Here is a 22,084-nt window from a genome sequence, read left to right as displayed (position 1 = left end):
AATCTTTTAGGGAGTTTGGGCATCGTCAACCTATCTGGCTACTTCCTGCTGAGCAGGGCATGCTGCACTCTTGGGGGTACTTTACATCAACATTTCAGGGGATCTCGGTGATTCAAACCACATAAATTTGCAATGAATCCACAGGTTCTCATCCTCTGTGGAGACAAAAGCAGAGCCTCTTTTCCAAAGCATCAAATCCTTAGGCCTGTACTTTAAAGTCAAAATACCTTTCTTAGCAAATCCCAGAGTCAAATCTTTCTCCAGTCCAGAACACAAAAGACAACACAACACAATAACATATATCTCTACACATTTCGCTCTTATTTCAAGTTCTGGTAGAATTCTGCACTGAAACCATCAGGCTCTGGAGTCCTGTTTACTTTTTACATACGCGAACTTCACTCGCGCGCTTTGCCGTACGACACTTTTGCGATTAACCGGTGTGCGTTACGGTTACACCTTTGTGCCATACGGCTTCCTAGGCATCTTGGTCTATTCCCAGGACAAAGGTGATTCCTAGATATCGGAGACCGCTCACCCGCTTGCAAGAAGAGCTTGCTAGAGGTCTGTGTGTCTTTGGGGGTCATTCTTACATCTAAATGCCCACTGGTTTGTGTTTTAAATTTTTTTAGCCACATTTTTGGTATTCTTTGTTTGCTTGCTTTCAGGTCTCTGAAGGTAGTTTGAATTTTGACTATTTAGCTTGTTTTAAGTATTTTGTCCATTTTAGGAACTTTCAAAGTGTAAGAAAATGAGCAGACAGACTAGATATGTACAGCCTGAGAATGCTTTGCTATAAAGGGGAGGGGCGTGATAAAAGGTGAGTGCATTTAGAAGAACTGGAGGGAAAGATGTATCTGTTGGGTCCAGAGGGGTCGCACAAAGATGAGAACACCACCAAGTCTAATAAACCAGAAGCAAACTTTATTCCAGAAACCAGATCCTAGGAAAACCAGAAGCATACTTAAAAATAAAAAATAAAAATAAAACACCGCGGGGCACAGAAACTTATCAGCTAGCTGAGACCACAGCCAGAAATGGTGTTTGTTAGGCTGTGGCAAACGGCTGGTTTTTGAACCTACTTTTTATAGCAGGGGCACCAGGCATTATCCCTGAACAAAAGAATTTTACAACCTTGCCCTGACCCTTGGGTTGGTCAGCGGAGACCCTAGAGAGGGGAGTGAGTGCTAGTGTCAATGAGTAATTAGGCAGCCATCATGAAATATGTTTTAGGGGAGATTACAACGAAAGTCACTAATTGCGAGAAAACAGATATCTTTAGCAATTCGTCAGAAAAGGGGCTGCTTGTAACACTAGAAGGTTAATAAATTAGGATTAACTGGTTCTTGGGCTGAGAACTTAGAAGAAAAGCCTTTCACATTATTTTTAGGTAAATTTTCAGATATTGACTGCCATACTTTACAACCTCCATTATCAGAGCTCATTAATTAAACCTTTTTATTTATCCACTGTCTCCTGGTACCTCCGGGTGTAAACTGAAGTCATGCCTCTCGTCTGGTGGTGCCAGTTTCCCATAACAGAGACGGTGTCTGACCCAGAGGTCACATATCTCTGTCTCCTAAAGGTTAAACTCAGTTCACATCTACTGTTTATTAAGGATGGTCAGGACACTGCTCTTAATTTGTAGAGAGACACTCTGGCCTTGTAAATAAAACAGCCAGTTGTAAAATAACCTACGCTTCCCAAGCATCTGAGAAAATAGCTCACTGTGAATGAGTGATCCTTGATCTGCTGAGAAAGCTGCTGATAGTCTGTTCTTATTCTCCTAGACTTATAACTTTATATTTCTTTATTTTCACATTTTTATTTTCTTATGCCTGGACTCTTCAGTATCTACATATATGTGGGTAGTTACCAGGAAATTAGAGCTGTTCATGGGTGTGTGGTTTAACGGGGAAGAGCAGTGTGAGTTGTTTTTCATGCTCGGGCATATTATTTCTGCAAGTGGAAAAGAACAGTCAGGCTTGGGCCAAACAATCCTTTATGGCTAGGAGCTCTTATTGTCTCTGATAGTCTAGAGGATAATGGGTGCAACAGAGTCCCATCTGGCCATCTCTTGTCACCAAATGAAACTTTCAGTACTGGGTTGAGTTACATCTAAATGAGTTGTTGGCCAAAGGGATCCCAATGGGAACCCAAACAACCGTGGCTGTTGGCAAGACAACAGGCTGCTTTTCTCAAACTGACAGCAAGGCCCATTACTGAAGACAACACAAACACAACTCATTGAACATGAAGAAGTCCTACACAGCCCTCATTCCTGTCTTCTATCCTCTTTGTTACAGGAAGGTACTCTGCGTGACATCAGAAGACAAATGCAGTGCCAGCCGAGCCAGGAGGTATGTCACTGGAGGTTTGGAAAGGTTCCTGCCATTCCTATTGTATACTCTCAGATATATGCTCTTAGCCGTGCTTGTATCCATGCCTTTGTTCCACCATGGACTCTAACCCTCTGAACAGCATAGAATGAAACAAAACGTGTACAGGGAATAACAATTTCATTTTTACAAGCCAAGAGAAAAAAAATGCAAAGCTGTGAGTTGGTCCCAGTAAGTTAGGTAATATGGAGGCAGAAATTGTACCTGGCACTCTTGTATTCCGGTCAGTTTTGGGTTTTTGGTTTTTTTTCCCCCAGACAGAAAGGGCGGGTGCAGTGTTCCAGCAGGAATAGAAAGATCTGATCTCTATCGCCATCATGCGGGAATGGGTTCTGTACATCCTGTGCAATGGAAATTTCCTTCCCAGGAGACCTAGGGTTGAGGGGAAATCAGAAAAGTAAAGAATTTTAAGAAGCTTTAAGTTGGAACTATTTGCATTCTCCAAAGACCCAGGCCCTGAAAACCTGGAAATGGATTCTATTTTCCTGTACCACCACCTGAAGGATGACAAACTGGCAGAAATTGCTCCAGGCACTCTTGTATTCAACTGTGGTTTGTTTTGTTGTTGTTGTTTTTTTTCAGACGCTAAGGGCGGGTGCAGTGCTCCAGCAAGCATAGAAAGAACTCTACTGCCATCACGCGGACATGGGTTCTGTACCATACAGCCCATTGAAATTCCTTTTCATGAGACCTGGGGGTGGGGGAATATTAGAAAAGTAGAGAATTATAAGAAGCTCTAATATGAATCTCCTAGCACTCTCCAAAGACTCAGGCCCTAAGAACCTGGAAATTGATTCTATTGTTGAGTATCACCACCTGGAGAATGATAATATAGAGGCAGAAATTGTTCCTCTCACGGTTGTATTCAAATGAGATTTTTTTTTCAGACGCTAAGGGCGGGTGCTGTGCTCCAGCAGGCATAGAAAGAACTCTACTGCCATCACGCGGAAATGGGTTCTGTACCATACAGCCCATTGAAATTCCTTTTCATGAGACCTAGGGGTGGGGGAGAATTAGAAAAGTAGAGAGTTTTAAGAAGCTCTAAGTTGGAACTACCTGCATTCTCCAAAGACCCAGGCCCTAAGAACCTGGAAATTGATTCTACTGTCGAGAACCACCACCTAAAGAAGGAAGGACTTAGAGGGAACTCTTTCCGACTAGCAGAAAACAAGAAAAACATCCCATAGGGAAGCTCTTACCTTAAATAAACGGAACCAGAACCATTATAATTTTCTGCAGCATGGATTCCAATGAATTCTGTGGTCCACGTATATGTTTGTCCTATTACTGGAACGTTCCTCGCTTTGCGGCGCGACAGTTTTGCAATTATCGCCATGCCTTACGGCAGCACTTTTGTACCCTACGGCTTCCTGGGCATCTTGGGATGTTCCCTTGGGAGAAGGCAATCCCTAGGTTTTTGGCCACACCCACAACTCCGTCCGCATGGGTGCAGAGCTTGCTCGAGGTTTATGTCCTTGGGAGTCTTCTCATATCTACAAGCCCTCTGATTTGCATTTTAAATTTCTTTAGCTACATTTTGATCTAAACATTTGATTCTTTGGGTTCACCTTCTTATTTAGCTTCTCTAGGATCCCGAATTATAGGCTCAATGTCCTTTATTTATGACTAGAATCCACTAATGAGCGAGTACATACCATATTCAAAAAATTGGGAACTTGGGGGTGGGGTAGGGGTAAGGGGACAGGGTAGAGAGAAGGGAGAAGGGAAGGATGGGGAGAGCTTGGGGGAATGGGGTGGTTGGGATGGAGAATGATGGATATGGAAGCAGGGAAGTAGATATCTTAATTATGGGAGTCATTTTAGGGTTGGCAAGAGACTTGACTCTAGAGGGGTTCCCAGGTGTCCAAAGAGAGGGTGCCTGAACCGGCCCTGTCCTATAGCCACACTGATGAATATCTTGCTTATCACCATAGAACCTTCATCTGGCGATGCATGGAGATAGAGACAGAGACCCACATTGGAGCACTGGACTGAGCTCCCAAGGTCCAAATGAGGAGCAGAAGGAGGAAGAACATGAGCAAGGAAGTCAGGACCACGAGGGGTGTGCCCACCCACTGAGAGAGTGGGACAGATCTAATGGGAGCTCACCATGGCCAGCTGGACTGGGACTGATGCAGCATGTGATCAAACTGGACTCTCTGAATGTGGCTGACAATGAGGGCTGACTGAGAAGCCAAGGACAATGGCACTGAGTTTTGATTCTACTGCATGTACTGGCATTGTGGGAACCTAGTCTGTTTGGATGCTCAGCTTCCTAGACCTGGATGGAGGGGGTAGGACCTTGGACTTCCCACGGGGCAGGGAACCCTGACTGCTTTTTGAACTGGAGAGGGAGGGGGAGGAGGGAAGGGAATGAGAGGAAGGGAGAGGTGGAAATTTTTAATAAAAAAACATTAAAAAAAAACTTTTGATTCTATCCTAGAATGCCACTCTCTGAGGAACTTAGAATGGACCCTTGCGGGCTGGAAGTCCTGATGTGTGACCATTAGGTGGTACCTGTGTGAAAATACTCAGATAAGTACATATTTTTAAGAATTCTTATTTCCTGCTCCTATTCCTGTCCCTTGCACCAAGATTTAGAAGGTCTTTATGTAATGTCATTGTGTCTGAAAAATCCAAGGTGAACCATTACAGCACGGTTTGGGGTCTCAAGTACACCCAGAGGTCTGGAACCTGGTTATGTCTTCTAGCGGAGTAGATGTGTCTAAAAACCAGTACCAAAAGCCATATGGTATTCCCAGCACTCAGTGGTTTGAAGAAAAGAATCGTGACTTCACATGCCTTATCATGATAGAGGAGTAGAGAAACAAAGTCTATTTAGAGTACCATCAAAATGAATAATGTATGTTGTTCATCTCGAAATGGGAAGAAGACATTCATATAAATGAAATATATGTGTATAAGGAAAAGATTATGATACATGGTACATGATGTTTTAAATTGGTATTTCTTCTCACTGGGCTTTGCTTACCGCATACCTTACCATTTTCTTTAGAGACTTAACAAGTAAAGTTTCAACCACAGGAAAATATATTACTGATATGAATATGTGCCAGTTGTGTGAGGTACTGATGAAGACTAAAGTGACGATTGCGTGCAGTTAGTTTTAATAAGAAATGTGTGTAGATGTATGTCCATATGCATGTTCACATTTTTCAAGCTATGTTTTTCTATTTAAATAGTATTATTTCATTTATTACATACCAACCACCATTTCCCCTCCCTCTTCTCACCCAAGTCCCCCTATTTTCTCTTCTCCATCTCCATTCAGAAAGGGACAGGCCTCCCATGGGCTTTAGCAAAGCATGGGACACCAAGCTGAGGCAGGACCAAGCTCTCCCCTTGCATTAAGCCTGGGCAAGGTAATCCAGCATGGGGAACAGGTCTCCAAAAGCCAGCTAAGTGCCAAGAACAGGTCCTGATCTCACTGCTAGGTCCCTTACCAAGAGACCAAGCTATACAACTCACACAAATACAGAGGGACTAACTTAGTTCCATGGAGGCTCCCTAACTGTTGATCCAGAGTCCATGAACTTATAAAAGGCACAGGTCAAGCTGTGTTTTCTTAGCATTGTCTCTATTAGTGTATGTATATGAAAAGGGACATTTCTAGTAAGCATATTTATATTTGTTTGAGACAGAGTCTCACTATGTAGCTCTAGCTGACCTGAAAGTGTCTATGGAGATCTGACTGGCCTTAAGATTGCTGCAGTCCTGTTTCTGCCTCCTCAGACTGGGACTACTGAACTGAGGCACTATACTTGGCTAGAAATTTATGCTTGTGTTGATTTCTATTTAAAGAGAGATAGATGTTCCTGGAAAGCTATACGAGCATGGGAATAATGTGAATGCATCAATCTTATTAAAGCTTTCCCAGGGTACACAGTTGGGTAACTGAATTGGGAGATGACAGTTTCAACCATTATTTATTTATTTATTTGTTTACTTATTTGTTAGTTTATTTATTTATTTATTTATTTATTTATTGGTTTTTTTCGAGACAGGGTTTCTCTGTAGCTTTGGAGCCTGTCCTGGAACTAGCTCTTATAGACCAGGCTGGCCTCGAATTCACAAATCTGCCTGCCTCTTCCTCCCAAGTGCTGGTATTAAAGGCATGCGCCACCACTACCTGACTCAACCATTATTTTTTAAATTTTGTTTTTGAAGATAGATTTTCCTTCTTTGAGAGGTGGATAGGGCATGGTCTCTTGCTCATAGCTCCAGCTGAACTTGAACTTGCTAGAAATCTAATTTTCCTGCCTTAAAATCATTCACAAGTACTATGACATGTCTAAAAGAATAATATTGAGACTTTTTTGTTTTTGTTTTGTTTTGTTTTTTGGCAGGGTTTCCCTGTGTAGCCTTGACTATCCTGAAACTCATTCTGTAGATCAGGCTGGTCTTGAATTCATAGAGACCCGCCTGCCTCTGCCTTCCGAGTACTGGATTTAAAGTCATGTGCCACCACTGCCCAACTAAAACAAAACTTATGATCCAGATTTAAGAATTAAAAAGTCTTGACTTTCTATAGTATAAATATGTATTGCATGTGAATTTACATTGTACATTATATAATAATTTGTGGGGTTTTTTAGGTCATATACAGCTTTATTCTGGTCATCCCTTTTTTAAATTTTTTAATTTTATTTTTTTATTAAGATTTATTTATTTATTATGTATGCAGTATTCTCGGTATTTGGTCTGCATGTATGCCTGCAGGCCAGAAGAGGGCACCAGATCTCATTACAGATGGTTGTGAGCCACCATGCGGTTGCTGGGAATTGAACTCAGGACCTCTGGAAGAGCAGACGGTGCTCTTAACCACTGAGCCATCTCTCCAGCCCCTGGTCATCCTTTTTTTAATTGATATTTATTGAGCTCTACATTTTTCGCTGCTCCCCTCCCTGCCTCTCCGCTCCCCCCCCCCTTCAACTCTCCACTGAGGTCCCCATGCTCCCAATTTACTCAGGAGATCTTGTCTTTTTCTACTTTCCTTGTAGATTAGATAGATCTGTGTAAGTCTCTCTTAATGTCCTCATTGGTGCCTAAGTTCTCTGGGATTGTGGATTATAGGCTGGTTTTCTTTGCTTTATGTTTAAAAACCACTTATGAGTGAGCACATGTGATAATTGTCTTTCTGTGTCTGGGTTACCTCACTCAAAATAATGTTTTCTAGCTCCATCCATTTTCCTGCAAACTTCAAGATAGCATTATTTTTTCTGCTGTGTAGTGCTCCATTGTGTAAATGTACCACATTTTCCTTATCCTTTCTTCAGTTGAGGGGCATTTAGGTTGTTTCCAGGTTCTGGCTCTGAGAAACAAAGCTGCTATGAACATGGTTAAGCACATGTCCTTGTGGCACGATTGAGCATCCTTTGGATATATATCCAAAAGTGGTATTACTGGGTCTTGAGGAAGGTTGTTTCCTAATTTTCTGAGAAACTGCCACACAACATCCAAAGGGGCTGTACCAACTTGCATTCCCACAAGCAATGCAGAAGTGTTCTCCTATCCCCACCACCTCTCCAGCATAAGTTGTCATCAGTGTTTTTGATCTTGGCCATTCTTACAGGTGTAAGATGGGATCTCAGAGTTGTTTTGATTTGCATTTCTCTGATGACTAAGGATGTTGAAAATAATTTGTGTTTTATGTACAAGCATGAAACTATTTATGTAAGTATGTTTTCTATAGATGAATAGAATTTTCCTACTTTTCTTACATTTACTTAAAGTTTTTAATTTTTTAAACTATTTTTTTTTTGTATATGGATGTTTTGCCTGCATATCTGTCTGTCTGCACCATGTGCATGCCTGGTACCTGTGGAAGTCAGAAGAGAATACCAGATGTCCCGAAACTGGAGTAACAGAGGGTTGTGGGTGCTGAGACCCAAACTTGATTCCTTTGGAAGAGCAGCAAATGCTCGTAACCACTGAATCACCTCCCTAGCTCCCTACGTTTACTTATTGAATGTTTATGTTTGTGGGAGTGGGAGTCCCACAGCTCTAATATGGAGGTAAGAAGTTGGTTCTCTCCTTCCACCATGTGGTTCCCGGGGCTTGAACTCAGGTTGTCAAGGATGGTGCCCAGTGACTTACTCACTGAACCATCTTGCTATTCCAATTAATAGAGGTTTGTAGTAAGAATATTTTGAGAACTGGAGTTTTTGTCAAAAATGGGGTTAATAAATTAGATAATTCCAAGTATCTTATTTTCTGACATTCAGATCTTGCATTTCTTTTACATTGCCAAAAATTTCTCATAATCAGAGCAGAAAAGTGTCATTTGTGACAAGCTGGATGTAAAAAAGTCCAATTTCACTGCAAATTTACTGTGGTACTTCCCTGTTTACAGAGAATTCTGGATTAAGGCCATCCTCAAAGAGTGAGAACAAATATGCAAAAGGTATTGCTGTTTCATACAAAGTTTCTTGAAAGTTCTTTTTTCTTAATTAGCACATGGCTAGTTTCTGAATCCTTTGCAGAATAGTCTTAAGTACCAACGAGAAACAATGGAAAAGTCATAAGCAAAAGCCATAGGAAACAGATTATGTAATATGGAAAAATATTTAAATGTGCTTCAATGTTAAATCATGAAACCATAAGTTAAAATTGTGTGATTTCCCCAAGACATGTACCACTCAAAACAGGGCATTGTGTAGCTTTCAGTTACCTTGGATGTCCGCTTCCCGCCAAGCATATAAGGCCTAGTGTCAAGGTCAGGTATAGAATAGGATGCCCAAGGAACTAGCAAACTGAACCTGGATGAGAATCGAGTTGCGAGTGATTTCCTGTTCTCCATGCCCTGAGATGTGAGCATTTTCTTTTCCTTTCTAGGCCTGCATTCAGAAGACAATGAGGTATAATGAGAAAGCTCTGGAGAGAGAATGCTGCTGGCTAAAGAAGGGGCAAATGAAGGAGCTCTTGATTTCATTAAAACAGTAAGGCACCTGATGGAGGTTAGTGCTTTAAAGCTCACTTGCCTTGGTTTAGTTTTCCCTTTTCCTGTGGTGCCGTTGTCCAGGATATCTACCATTACTGTCAAACAGAAACCAAAACCTAAATCCTAAGAGTGGAAGTGAAAAGACAAGGTAGCCAGTTACTGGAGTCTGGGTAACTACCAATGGCAATTTGGTTTTGTTTGTTTGTATTTGTTTGTTTGTTTGTTTGTTTTTAAATTGGAAGGGTGGGAACAAAGTGCCTGCGCATAAAGCCCCTTAGCTTTTCTCAGACAATACTGCATTATGTGGTGATAGTTTTATAAATTCCTTGTGCCTAGTCTTACTGTAACTTATTATGCCATGTTTAGTTGATATCCCTGGAAGATCTTTTCTTTTCTGAAGGCAAACAGAGGGTAAGAGGGAAGCATACATAGAGGGGAGAGGGAGGTGGGGGACTGAACTGGGAGAAGTGAAGGAAGGAGAAACTGTGATCAGGATGTAATGTATGAAATAATAATAATGGTAATTTCCTTAGCCAAGAATTTTTCTTCCTGTTGGCCATAGCAGCAGGGAATTCTGGGTCTGGGTAGGATCAAATAGGCCCAGAACCAAGTCTGGCCTCCCCATTCTTTTCTCTGCCAACAGACTGGAGTCAAGTGTTAGCAGAGGCTTCTATATTTTTAGCTTCTTACTGGCTAGCTCTTATATCTTAAATTAACCCATTCCCATTATTTTATATTTTACCATGAGGCTTGTGGCCTACTGGCAAGGTTCCATCTGGCAGCCCGCATCTTTCTCCACATGGCTTCTCCTTATTCCACCTACTCTCTCCTTCTATTCTGCAAAACCACTGGCCAAAACAGCTTTATTCGTTAACCAATAAAAAAAACACATATACAGAAGGACTTCCCACACCATTTCCCCTTTTCTGTTTAAATGAAAAGGAAGGTTTTAACTTTAACAGTAAAATTCCATATAACAAAACAGGTAACAAGCAAGAATTATAGTTATAATATTTATATCTACTTTATCTTTTATCATTACTAAGGAAAACTATAACTGTGTATTCTTCAACCCCATCAAAGACTCCAGAAGGATATAATATTACCTAAGTAATCAGGAAGTGCATTGTAAGCAACTCCCAAAACTCTAGAATTCACAGGGACCTCTCACTGTCTGGACAGTCACCCAAAGTTCTTCTGTAATATTACGGCACCCACATTCAGTCTACTGGCCCATAGTATCTGGCAGACTTTTCTATAAAGCAGGAAATTTCAAAGACAGCTTCACCTATATTGGCAGTTTTTCTGTATCCCACAGAATGTCTGGCAGACTCTTTCGTGAAGCAGGAACCCCAAAGGACTTTCTTACCTTCTTTAGGCAACTTCAGCAGTCATTTTTCTGTGGGTCATGAAAGTCCAGTCAAGCAGTTCAGGCAAGAGCAGCTTCTTGCCCAAATGACTAACAAACTCCATAAGGAGCCTCTTCAATGCCCATCTTCCTCTTGAAGTAGATTGGTGTTGCCAGAAACAGATGTGTCTCATGTCATGAAAAGTCCTAAGTTCTTAAAACATTTTCAGTGCCATATTCTAAAGGTCTCTGAAAACTTAACTAACATGACTACAAACTTGACTATTATAGATAACAAGCTATTAACCTGTATTTCTTAATTATACATTACATTTTTAAATGAGCTGCACAAATACAATGCCTTAATCAAGAGCAGAAATATGGATTTAGCTGGCACACACCCATCTTCAGTCAAGTACCACCACAGTGTCTTGATGTTAAGTGACCCAGGGGCCAGACCAAGTGCATAGCTTTCCTGATTTCAGGAGTAGGAAATGGAAGGATAGTGGTGACAGTAACCTTCCCAGAGTATCTAGCTACTAGCAGGTGTAAAAAGAAAGGGAAGCTTAAAGGGGAAGAGGAACTGGAGAGCCATTAAGAATGTGTACTGCTCTTTCAGAGGATGTGATCCTGAATTCAGTTCTTGGCACCCATATACAGCAACTCACAACTGCCTCTAACTCCAGCTCCAGAGGATCCAGTGCCCTGTTCTGGCTTCTGTGGGCACTTGCACACACCTGCACATAGCCACATATGTGCACATAATAAACAACACCCTGACACACATGCATACCTCAAATAAAAAAGCAATGAGTTGAATCTTTCTAAAAAGCTTTCCTATGGAAAAGCGAAGAGCAAGCTCTGGTGACTGTTGGTCTGCTCTAGATCTGTGGTCTCAAACTGCTTCATGTGTGGGTTGCTAATTTCAGCTCTAGCAGGCAAACGTATGAAATTTCTTTAGCAGCAGCTCTGTGCATTGCACTCACAAGACATGGACAGATTAAAGTGCTTAGGATAGTGGCAATCAAATGGAAGCCCTCTATTCCTTGTCCCAAGGAACTGGAACAAGAAACAAGGGCTCCAGAGCACCTGCACTAGTGTAGAACAGGATTCCTTGGGATTTGTTCACAATGGGAAGACCGCAGGTCCTACCACACAACGTCCTGTGCCACTGTGTCTCTGCAGCAGCTAATCCACTCTAGGGGCCCCACTCTCTAGGTCTGAAACAAGAAAACACAGCAATCTGTATCTCTCATAGGATCTTAAAAGAAGCTCCGGTAGTTCCTCTACTATTGCTAGGAATCATGGGAAAGCGGCTTAATGGTGCCAGGAATTTTGAATTTTTTTTTTTTTACCCATGATGGCAGTAGTGTTCCAGAAATGTGTGCATTGTTAGCACTTGTCTCCAGCCTTTCATATCTGGAGGGGGTGGGGGAAGTGCCACCTGGAGACAGAGACACCAGAAAATATGACTGTGGTCAAGTTTTGTCCAATCACTCAGAATTCAACAGTATTTCATTTTTAGTCCCCGCCCCCAGATGGAACCGAGGCCTACATTCATCATACTTCAGGTCTCTTCTTACCAGAAGTGAAATATTTTTATAGGGGACTTTACTTTTGTTTCCCATAGTAGTCAGCTTCATTCAGTCAGTGAAGACCAGAAAAGGAAGCAGTTGCTTTAAGCCTGGAGAGCATCATATAATCCAAAGACCCCTTTTTCTTCTTAATTCATATTTTTTTAAATTTTAAATTATACTTATTAGGATTGTATGAGGATGGTGTGGTGTGTTTGTGCACACAACATGGCATTTGTGTGGTCAGGACTATTCTCCAGTGTTAGTTTTCTCCTTCTACCCTTGTAAGGGTTTGGTTCTCAAACTCAGGTGGTTAGGCTTGTGTGGCAAGTGCTGTAACTGCCATACCATTTGCCTGATCCAGGCAAATGCCTTTTCCAATTAGTATAGACAGAATTAGGTTTTGTTATAAACTTTTGAAACAATTTTTTTTTATTGGCTCCACTCCATCCCTTTGAGTGCCCCTCCCCCTCCGATAGGCTTCCTCAGCTCTTATGCCAGCTCAAGAGTTGGGATCATATACATCTGCCATCAAGCTAGACTGCTTTGTTTCCCATGCCTGCCTTCAACTCCCATTTCAACATCCCACATTCTGGGATTAGAGGCCTCTGCCTCCATGTTTGGCTCAGGCGATCTCTGACCTGGCACCTCCTCCATAACAAGCACAATTCCCTCCTCTATATTAAACTGTTGGAGAGAAGTGCCCCACCGCTGTCAGAATTTCTATCACAGGTTACTCGAGGTCTGTCTCATTTGCTCATTTAACATGACAACATTCTCAATGCCATGCAACATTCTTCACTATTTCCTGCAATATTATAGGCTCTGTATGTACTTCTGTGCTCCATCTCTTTGGTATGATACTTAACACATTTTCAATAGCACTTTAAAAAATAGGTCTAGGATTCAGAACATGCTGGTTTCTATTCCTATGAGGAAACACCATGACCAAAAGAAAGAAAGAGTGGTTTATTTTATCTGGCTTACACTTCCATATCATACTCCATACATAAAAGAAGTCAGGGTAGGAGCCTGGAGGCAGGAGCTGATACAGAGGGGTGTGGAGGGGTGCTGCTTACTTGCTTGCTGCTCAGCCTGCTCTCTTATAGAACCCAGGACCCCCAGCCCAAAGGTGGCACAACACAGTGGGCTAGGCACTTGGCCTATCAGTCATTAAGAAAATGCCTTTCAGTTCCCTCCTCTAGATGACTTTAGCTTGTGTCAAGTTGACATAAAACTACCCAGGACAGTCAGTGCACTAATCATGCAGAAAAGCAGCACAAAAAACAAACAAACAAACAAAAACACCTTGCAAAGCAAGTCATAATGGGGACTGAATATGCTTGCTGCTCTTGAACAAGACACAAATTAGGTTCCCAACACACATGTCAGGTGGCTCACAGACACCTGTAAGTCCAGCTCAAGATAACAAAACAATTTTGCCTGGGGAACCAAAAACATTCCTAGAATTGTTCCTTTGAAGGTCCTTGCCCCTAAATTACCTAGCCAACTCCCATCTCCTGATCTCACCATTTCTAAGAGTTAACTCTAACTGGCAGTTAAAGAATTTTGACATCATTTTCAGGACTTTGGGTGTGGTTATTGAGAACCCTTTCAGTTGGCCTACCTCAAATAAGAGACCTCAAAAGTGTATAAATAAATTTATTTACATAATAGCTATGTATAGTGAGGAAGTCCTCCACTGGAGATGGGAGGCAAAAGAGGAGTTGGGTGTAGAGGTATGGAGAAATGCTTTAGTGTTTAAGAACACTGGCTGTTCTTCTGGAGCGTTTGATTCCTAGCACCTCCATAATAGTTCACAACTGTCTATAACTCCAGTCTCAGGAGATCTGACACCCTCTTCTGGCTTCTGCAGGCATCAAACTCACAAAGACATGTTGACCAAGGTTTTCTGTCCCACCCTGCCCTACAGCCATTAAGTCCCAAAGAATCATACGAGGTCCACATTGGTTATAAACTGATTGGCCCATTATCTCAGGCTTCTTATTTACTGATTCTTTTTTTTTCCTTATTTATTTATTTATAAGAATTTCCACTTCCTCCCCTCCTCCCAATACCCTCCCTCTCCACCCACTCCCTCTCCTCCTCCTCTCCAATCCCAAGAGCAGTCAGGCCTTCCTACCCTGTGGGAAGTCCAAGTTCCTCCCCCCTCCCTCCAGGTCCAGGAAGGTGAGCATGCAAACAAACCAGGATCCCAAAATGTAGTATGACGGGCCGGCTTGTTGGGGTATCTGTTCCCGCCCGGTACCCCACAACCAGCAAGTCCAAGAGAAAATCAATCTCACAGAGATCTCTATAAGTTATAAAGCTGATTGGCCCATTAGGTCAAGCTTCTTATTAGCTCTTATAACTTATGTTAATATGAGGGGGCCAGATTGTTGGGGTTTCTGTCCTGCCCAGTACCCCACAGCCGGCAAATCCCAAAGAAAATCACACACAAGACTCCATAAGGGTATAAACTGATTGGCTCTTTAGATCAGGCTTCTTATTAGTTCTTATGACTTATCTTAACCCATTATCCTTATCTACGTTAGCCACATGGCTCAGTACCTTTCTCAGTGTGACAGCTTACATGTTGCCTCTTCGGTGGTCTGCACAGGAATGGCTAGGGAGTTTCCTGCTTCCCAGAATACTCCCAGTCTCTTTGCTCCACCCCTACTTCCTGTCTGGCTTTCCCGCCTATACTGCCTGCCTGGCCAACCAGGGTTTTATTAAAATATGATTGACAGAATAGAGACAATTCTCCCACACCATTTCCCTCTTTTTTTTTAAACAAAGGAAAATACCCATAGTCCATTTGTTGGGAATGTGGGCGTAGTATTTCAGGCTACTTCCTGCTGGTTGAGGGCATTGATGATCTTATGGGAACCTAAAGAAAATTTAGAGTTATAATCAAGTCCTGACTGGTGTATCCTGTGAGTCTTGATCATCTCAGGCAGCAGTTTTGAATCTGTTCTGGATGTAGAACTCAGACATCTGGGCCATCTATTCCTGTCGGAGATTTTTCAGGTGGCCTCCCTTGGTCAAAGATGATTTTTCTTAACTCTGAATAAATCCACAGCCTCTCATTTTTTGTGGAAACAAAAGCAAAATCTCTTCTCCAAAGTAACATACCTTTTGACTTCAATTTTGAAGCCAAGGTATTTTCAAAATACCTATTTTGGGTTAGTTCAGCAGCATTTATAAACAAAAGTCTTTTAGCAGCTATTGCTCCTTCCTCAGCATTCAAACAATTCAAAGAGAGAATAATAGCATACAGTATCAAGATTCTCTGTGTATTTTCCATCTTTATGCAGCTTTATTTCAACCTCTATTTCTTTTATTTTTTCTTTTAACTTTTGGCTTTTTGAGACAGGTTCTCTGTATATATCTTTGTCCTGGAATAACTCTGTAGACCAGGCTGTCTTTGAACTCACAGAGATCCACTTGTCTCTGCCTCCCAAATGCTGGGATTAAAGGTGTGTGCTGCCACACCTTGAACTCACAGAGATCTGTCTGTCTCTGCCTCCTAGGCATTGGGATTGAAGGTGTGTGCTACCACACCTTAAAGTCACAGAGGTCAATCTACCTCTACCCCTTGAAGTCACAGAGGTCAATATGCCTCTGCCTCCCAGGCATTGGGATTAAAGATGTGTACCACCACACGCAACTACTCCCTTTTTTTCTTTTTTACTTCTAAGAACTTTAACTTTTAACCTGCATATTTTTAACACATTGTAAACCATTTAGAGGTTTTCTTCGTCTTTGAATCTCTCTTTACTGTATATCTCTCTTTTTCTGACCACATGAGTCTTTAAGGAGAGGACTAAAACTGTGGCTTTTACGGCTGGAATTAGCCCATTCCTTAGCTTTCCAACCTTGTGGCTGAGGTACCAGCCAGAGCTGTGTTCACTGCCACAACTCTATGGCGTTTCAAGGTCCTTGCCAGCAAGCAAGCTGCAGCATTCTGCTCACAGACCACACTCAGTCTGACTGCCTGCCTGAAAGAGTCAGAGTTTGCCCTGGCAGGACAGCCCAGAAAGTCGGCATTTTAAAACAGCACAGCTTTTTTCCTGCTACTGCTGAAAACCCCAAAAGCATGCGTTTACCCTTTCATCAATACCGTTTAAGTGTTTTGTGGCAGGACCTCTTAAAAGAGCTGCAGGATTTTGCAGCTAAAGCTGAGTCAGGAAGCCTCTCTTAGATGAGAACATTTGCTTGCCTCTAGCAAGCAGAGCAGACCCGAGAAATTGCTGCTACCAACAAAACATGCTTTACTCTATTCTTTCCCAAGCTTTCTCAAGCTTTCTGTGGATTCAGTTATCCACATCTGGGCGCCAGATGTAGTATGACGGGCCAGCTTGTTGGGGTATCTGTTCCCACTCAGTACTCCACAGCCGGCAAGTCCAAGAGAAAATCAATCTCACAGAGATCTCTATAAGTTAGAAAGCTGATTAGCCCATTAGGTCAGGCTTCTTATTAGCTCTTATAACATATTTTACCCCATTATCCTTATCTATGTTAGCCACATGGGCTCAGTACCTTTCTCAGTGTGACAGCTTACATGTTGCCTCTTCAGTGGTCTGCACAGGAATGGCTAGGGAGTTTCCTGCTTCCCAGAATACTCCCAGTCTCTTTGCTCCACCCCTACTTCCTGTCTGGCTTTCCCACCTATACTGCCTGCCTGGCCAATCAGCGTCTTATTAAAATATGATTGACAGAATAGAGACAATTCTCCCACACCACCAAAAAGCCAGTGCATGTAGAAGAAACAAGACCGAGTGCCATTGTCAATGGCTTCTCAGTCAGCCCCCATGTCAGCCACATTCAGAGAATCCGGTTTGATCACATGCTCGTTCAGTCCCAGTCCAGCTGGCCTTGGTGAGCTCTCATTAGATCAGTCCCCTTGTATCAGTGGGTGAACACACCCCATGCGGTCCTGACTTCCTTTTTCATGTTCACCCTCCTTCTGCTCCTCATTTGGACCTTGGGGGCTCAGTCCAGTGCTCCAATGTGGGTCTCCGTCTTTATCTCCATCCATCGTCGGATGAAGGCTCCCTCTGATCCTGTCTTCCTTGTTCACGTTCTCACTCATTCTGCTTCTCATTTGGACCTAGGGAGTTAAGTCCAGTGTTCCAATGTGTGTCTCTGTCTCTATCTCCATCCATCGCCAGAAGAAGGTTCTATGGTGATATGCAAAGTATTCACCAGTATGGTTATGGGCCAAGGCCAGTTCAGGCACCCTCTCCTCTGCTGCCCAGGGAACAATCTGGGGACCTTTCCTTAGGCCTGGGAACCCCTCCAGAAACAAGTCTCTTTCCAACCCTAAAATGGCTCCCTTAGTTGAGATATATACCTCCCTCTCCTCTGCTGCCCAGGGAACAATCTGGGGACCTCTCCTTAGGCCTGGGAACCCCTCCAGAATCAAGTCTCTTGTAGACCCTAATATGGCTCCCTTAGTTGAGATATATACCTCCCTGCTCCCATATCCATCCTTCCTCCCTCCCTCCTCCCATTCCCCCAAGCCATCCCCAATCCTTCCCCTCTCCCTTCTAACCATCTCCCCTTACTTCCACCCCCGCCCTGTGCACCCAAGTTTGCCTGGCAATCTTGTCTACTTCCAATATCCAGGAGGATAACTATATGATTTTCTTCAGGTTTGCCTTCTTATTTACCTTCTCTAGGTTCACGAATTATAGGCTCAAAGACCTTTAATTATGGCTAGAATTCACTTATGAGTGAGTACATACCATATTCCTCTTTTTAGGTCTGGCTTGCCTCACTCAGTAAAGCGTTTTCTATTTCCATCCATTTGCATGCAAAATTCAAGATGTTATTGTTTTTACCGCTGAGTAAAACTCTAATGTGTATATGTTCCACAACTTCTTTAACCATTCTTCTATTGAGGGGCACCTGGGTTGTTTCCAGGTTCTGGCTATTACAAATAGTGCTGCTATGAACATAGTTGAACAAATGCTTTTGTAGTATGATAGGGCATCTCTTGGGTATATTCCCAGGAGTGGAATTGCTGGATCCTGAGGGAGGTTGACTCCCAGTTTCCTGAGAAACCGCCACACTGATTTCCACAGTGGCTGCACAAGTTTGCATTCCCACCAACAATGGATGAGTGTTCCCCTCATTCCACATCCTCTCCAGCATAGGCTATCATTGGTGTTTTAGAGTTTAGCTATTCTGACAGGTGTAAGATGGTATTTCAAAGTGGTTTTGATTTGCATTTCCCTGATCGCTAAGGAGGTTGAGCATGACCTTAAGTGTCTTTTGGCCATTCGAAGTTCATCTGTTGTGAATTCTCTGTTCAGTTCAGTACCCCATTTTTTAATTGGGTTAATTGGAGTTTTAGTGTCTATTTTCTTGAGTTCTTTGTATATTTTGGAGATCAGACCTTTGTCTGATGAGGGGTTGGTGAAGATCTTCTCCCAGTTAGACAGTAGCCTTTTTGTTGTACTGATAGTGTCCTTTGCTTTACAGAATCTTCTCAGTTTCAGGAGGTCCCATTTATTCATTGATTCTCTTATTGTCTGTGCTACTGGGGTTCTACTTAGGAAGTGGTCTCCTGTGCCTATGTCTTGTAGACTACTTCCCACTTTCTCTTCTCTCAGGTTCAAAGTGGTCAGATTAATGTTGATGTCTTTAATTCATTTGGACTTGAGTTTTGTGCATGGTGGTAGATATGGATCTACTTTCATTCTTCTACAAGTTGACATCCAGTTATGCCAGCACCATTTGTTGGCATATGAAAGATGCTTTCTTTCTTCCATTGTATAACTTTAGCTCCCTTGTCGAAAATCAGGTGTTCATATGTTTGTAGGTTAATATCCATGTCTTCTATTCGATTCCATAGGTTGACTTCTCTGTTCTTATGCCAATACCAAGCTGTTTTCAATACTGTAGCCCTGTAATAGAGTTTGAAGTCAGGAATGGTAATGCCTCCAGAAGTTCCTCTATTGTATAAGATTGCTTTGGCTATCCTGGGTTTTTTGTTTTTCCATATAAACTTGATTATTGTTCTCTCAAGGTCTGTGAAGGAGTTTGATGGGATTTTGATGGGGATTGCATTGAATCTATAGATTGCTTTTGGTAGAATTGCCATTTTTACTATGTTGATCCTCCCAATCCAAAAGCAAGGGAGATCTTTCCATTTTCTGGTATCCTCCTCAATTTCTTTCTTCAAAGACTTAAAAGTTCTTGTCAAATAGGTCTTTCACTTCCTTGGTTAGAGTTACCCCAAGATATTTTATGCTATTTGTGGCTATCGTGAAAGATGATGTTTCTCTGATTTCCCTCTCTGCTTCTTTATCCTTTGTGTATAGGAGGGCAACCAATTTTTTGGAGTTGATCTTTTGGTAGGGAGATTTTTGATAACAGCTTCTAATTCTTCACGACTGACAGGTCTATTTAGATTCTTCACCTGGTCTTGGTTCAACTTTGGTATATGGTACTTATCTAAAAACGAGTCCATTTCTTGTACATTTTCCAATTGTGACATAAAGGCTTTTGTAGTAAGATCTAATGATTCTCTGAATTTCCTCTGTGTCTGTGGTTATGTTCCCCTTTTCATTTCTGATCTTATTAATCACATGTTCTCTCTCTGCCATTTGATTAGTTTGGATAGGGTTTTGTCGATCTTGTTGATTTTCTCCAAGAACCAGCTTTTTGTTTCATTGATTCTTTGGATTGTTTTCTGTGTTTCTATTTTGTTGATTTCAGCCCTCAGTCTGATTATTTCCAGTCTTCTACTCCTCCTGGGTGAATCTGCTTCTTTTTTTTTCTAGAGCTTTCAGGTGTGCTGTTAAGTCTCCAATGTGTGCTTTCTCCGTTTTCTTTAATTGGGCACTTAGTGCTATGAACTTTCCTCTTAGCACTGCTTTTATAGTGTCCCATAGGTTTGAGTATGTTGTGTCCATTGGTGAGAGAGGTATGTTGAAGTCTCCTACTATTAGTGTGTGTGGTTTGATGACTACCTTGAGTTCTAGAAGTTTTTCTTTTACATAAGTGGGTGCTTTTATATTAGGGGCATAGATATTCAGGATTGAGACTTCCTCCTGATGAATTGTTCCTGTTATGAATATAAAATGTCCGTCTCCATCTCTTCTGATTGATTTTAGTTTGAAGTCAATTTTGTTGGAAATTAGAATGGCCACACCTGCTTGTTTCTTAGGTTCCTTTGCTTGAAAAACCTTTTCCCAACCCTTTACTCTGAGTAGATGTCTGTCTATGTGGTTGAGGTGTGTTTCTTGTAAACAGCAGAATGTTGGATCCCGTTTTTGTATCCAATCTCTTAGTCTGTGCCTTTTTATAGGTGAGTTGAGTCCATTGATATTAAGTGGCTTGGTACCTTTTATAGCAAGGCAGTACATCTTGCTTCCTCTGAGGCTGGTCAAGAAGACCACAGACTGCGCTTCCCTCTTCCCAGCATTCTCATTGCCCTACGTCTACTTCCTACCTGTCCACCCTGCCTATATTTCCTGCTTGGCTATTGGCCAATCATCATTTTATTAAAAATAATACAAGTGACAGGTTAAACGGACATTGTCCCACAGCAAAAATAAAACACCCATATAAATAAGAAAATATATTTAAGTAGCATATGATTTGGAAGTTAGAACAGTAGCCCTGTCTCTCTCAACTGTAGGTTCCCATGTAGGTGCTACAGTGTTAAAATTGTCCTAAAGTTTGAAGTCTTCTATCTACCCAGCATTTTCCTCATCAAAAGCATTAGTCAGAAATGGTTTTCTAAAAGCATCTCCCATAGATATAAGCCTAATGTCTGGTGAGTATGATCCAAATATATCCTATATGTAATTATACCTATTAATAATTTTGTGTATAATTATTAAATATATGCATATATTCATATCTAATTTTTAATCTTTGATTATACTTTACTGTCAAAGCCTGTCTTCTTTGGAGACCCTCAGACTCTTCGCTTCTTTTTCCTTTTTATTGTTACCATTTGTTCACCTGTTGCACACAAGTCACAAAGCATTGCTGACAACATTCTTTTGAAGCATTGAGGGGATTTTCTTTTGTATGGACTCTTTTGTTCATACAATGTACGAATGCTAATGTACACTGGTTAGAGTCCACCTTATAGAGGTTCCATAGCTTGTCTGATCATGAAGACAGGTTACTTTCAAGAGTTGTAAGACCTTTGAGGTAAAGGGCCAAAATACAGTCCCATTTGATCCCTCTGTCCACATTAGTAAAGGCTTCTAATTATGGTTATTAAAAACGCATGTCAGTTACACCATTCTTGTATCTTTTTTAACTTTTGGGAAACATTTAGATAAAGTATGCCAAAAGTCAAACACTATAAATAAGTCTTGAGTAGACAATTTTGATTGTTTAACTCAGTCCTTGTGAATACTACCAAAATTCTCTTTAACTTAAGAGAATTCTATTGATTTAAATAGGTTTGGCCGGACCCTGACATTAGAAATTTTAATCGTACATATACCATTGCTATTCTTCATCTTTCCTATATTTTATATTAACCTACCCAGACCTTTCCCATGTTGGAAACATTCAATATTCTTCATTTAGGACTAAGCTTCCACATTCTTTTAATATTTCATATCTCTTCTACTTATGAGTTCCCTTTTATTTATTTCAAATCACAGTAACATCTTATTAATTAAATGATAGCTGGATCTAAACTATATTCATAGAATAACATAATAAATTAAGATTACCTATGTACATATTGTTGACAAGGCTTTGTAAATTCCTAGGCAAACCTCATAGAAAAGACAGGACACTCAAAGATCTTTTTTATATTCTG

General features: G+C 41.4%; 1 protein-coding gene and 1 long non-coding RNA gene across 3 annotated transcripts in view; both read left to right on the top strand.

Moving 5' to 3' along the window:
• Nucleotides 1-477: 477 nt before the first annotated feature.
• Nucleotides 478-3,628, top strand: LOC146889226 (uncharacterized). Its single transcript, XR_015000267.2, has 3 exons — nucleotides 478-564; nucleotides 2,307-2,360; nucleotides 2,982-3,628. It is a non-coding gene; the product is annotated as an uncharacterized LOC146889226 (long non-coding RNA).
• A 1,223-nt stretch (nucleotides 3,629-4,851) lies between these two features.
• Nucleotides 4,852-22,084, top strand: part of LOC146889227 (uncharacterized) — a 79,839-nt gene continuing 62,606 nt past the window's right edge. Inside the window, exons 1-3 of one of the 2 annotated variants that reach the window (XM_087903216.1) lie at nucleotides 4,852-8,434; nucleotides 8,773-8,823; nucleotides 9,255-9,376. In XM_087903216.1, the coding sequence (XP_087759342.1) occupies nucleotides 9,305-9,376 (72 nt within the window). In that variant the 5' untranslated portion in view covers nucleotides 4,852-8,434; nucleotides 8,773-8,823; nucleotides 9,255-9,304. Of the gene's footprint in view, nucleotides 8,824-9,254; nucleotides 9,377-22,084 lie in introns of both variants that reach the window. The other variant, XM_087903215.1, reaches the window with a different exon arrangement.

The sequence above is a fragment of the Myodes glareolus genome, chromosome X, assembly GCF_982192425.1.
Source record: "Myodes glareolus chromosome X, mMyoGla1.1, whole genome shotgun sequence".
Lineage (NCBI taxonomy): Eukaryota > Metazoa > Chordata > Mammalia > Rodentia > Cricetidae > Myodes > Myodes glareolus.
The sequence above is the reverse complement of the archived record's forward strand: the minus strand, read 5'-3'. Positions and strand labels throughout refer to the sequence as shown.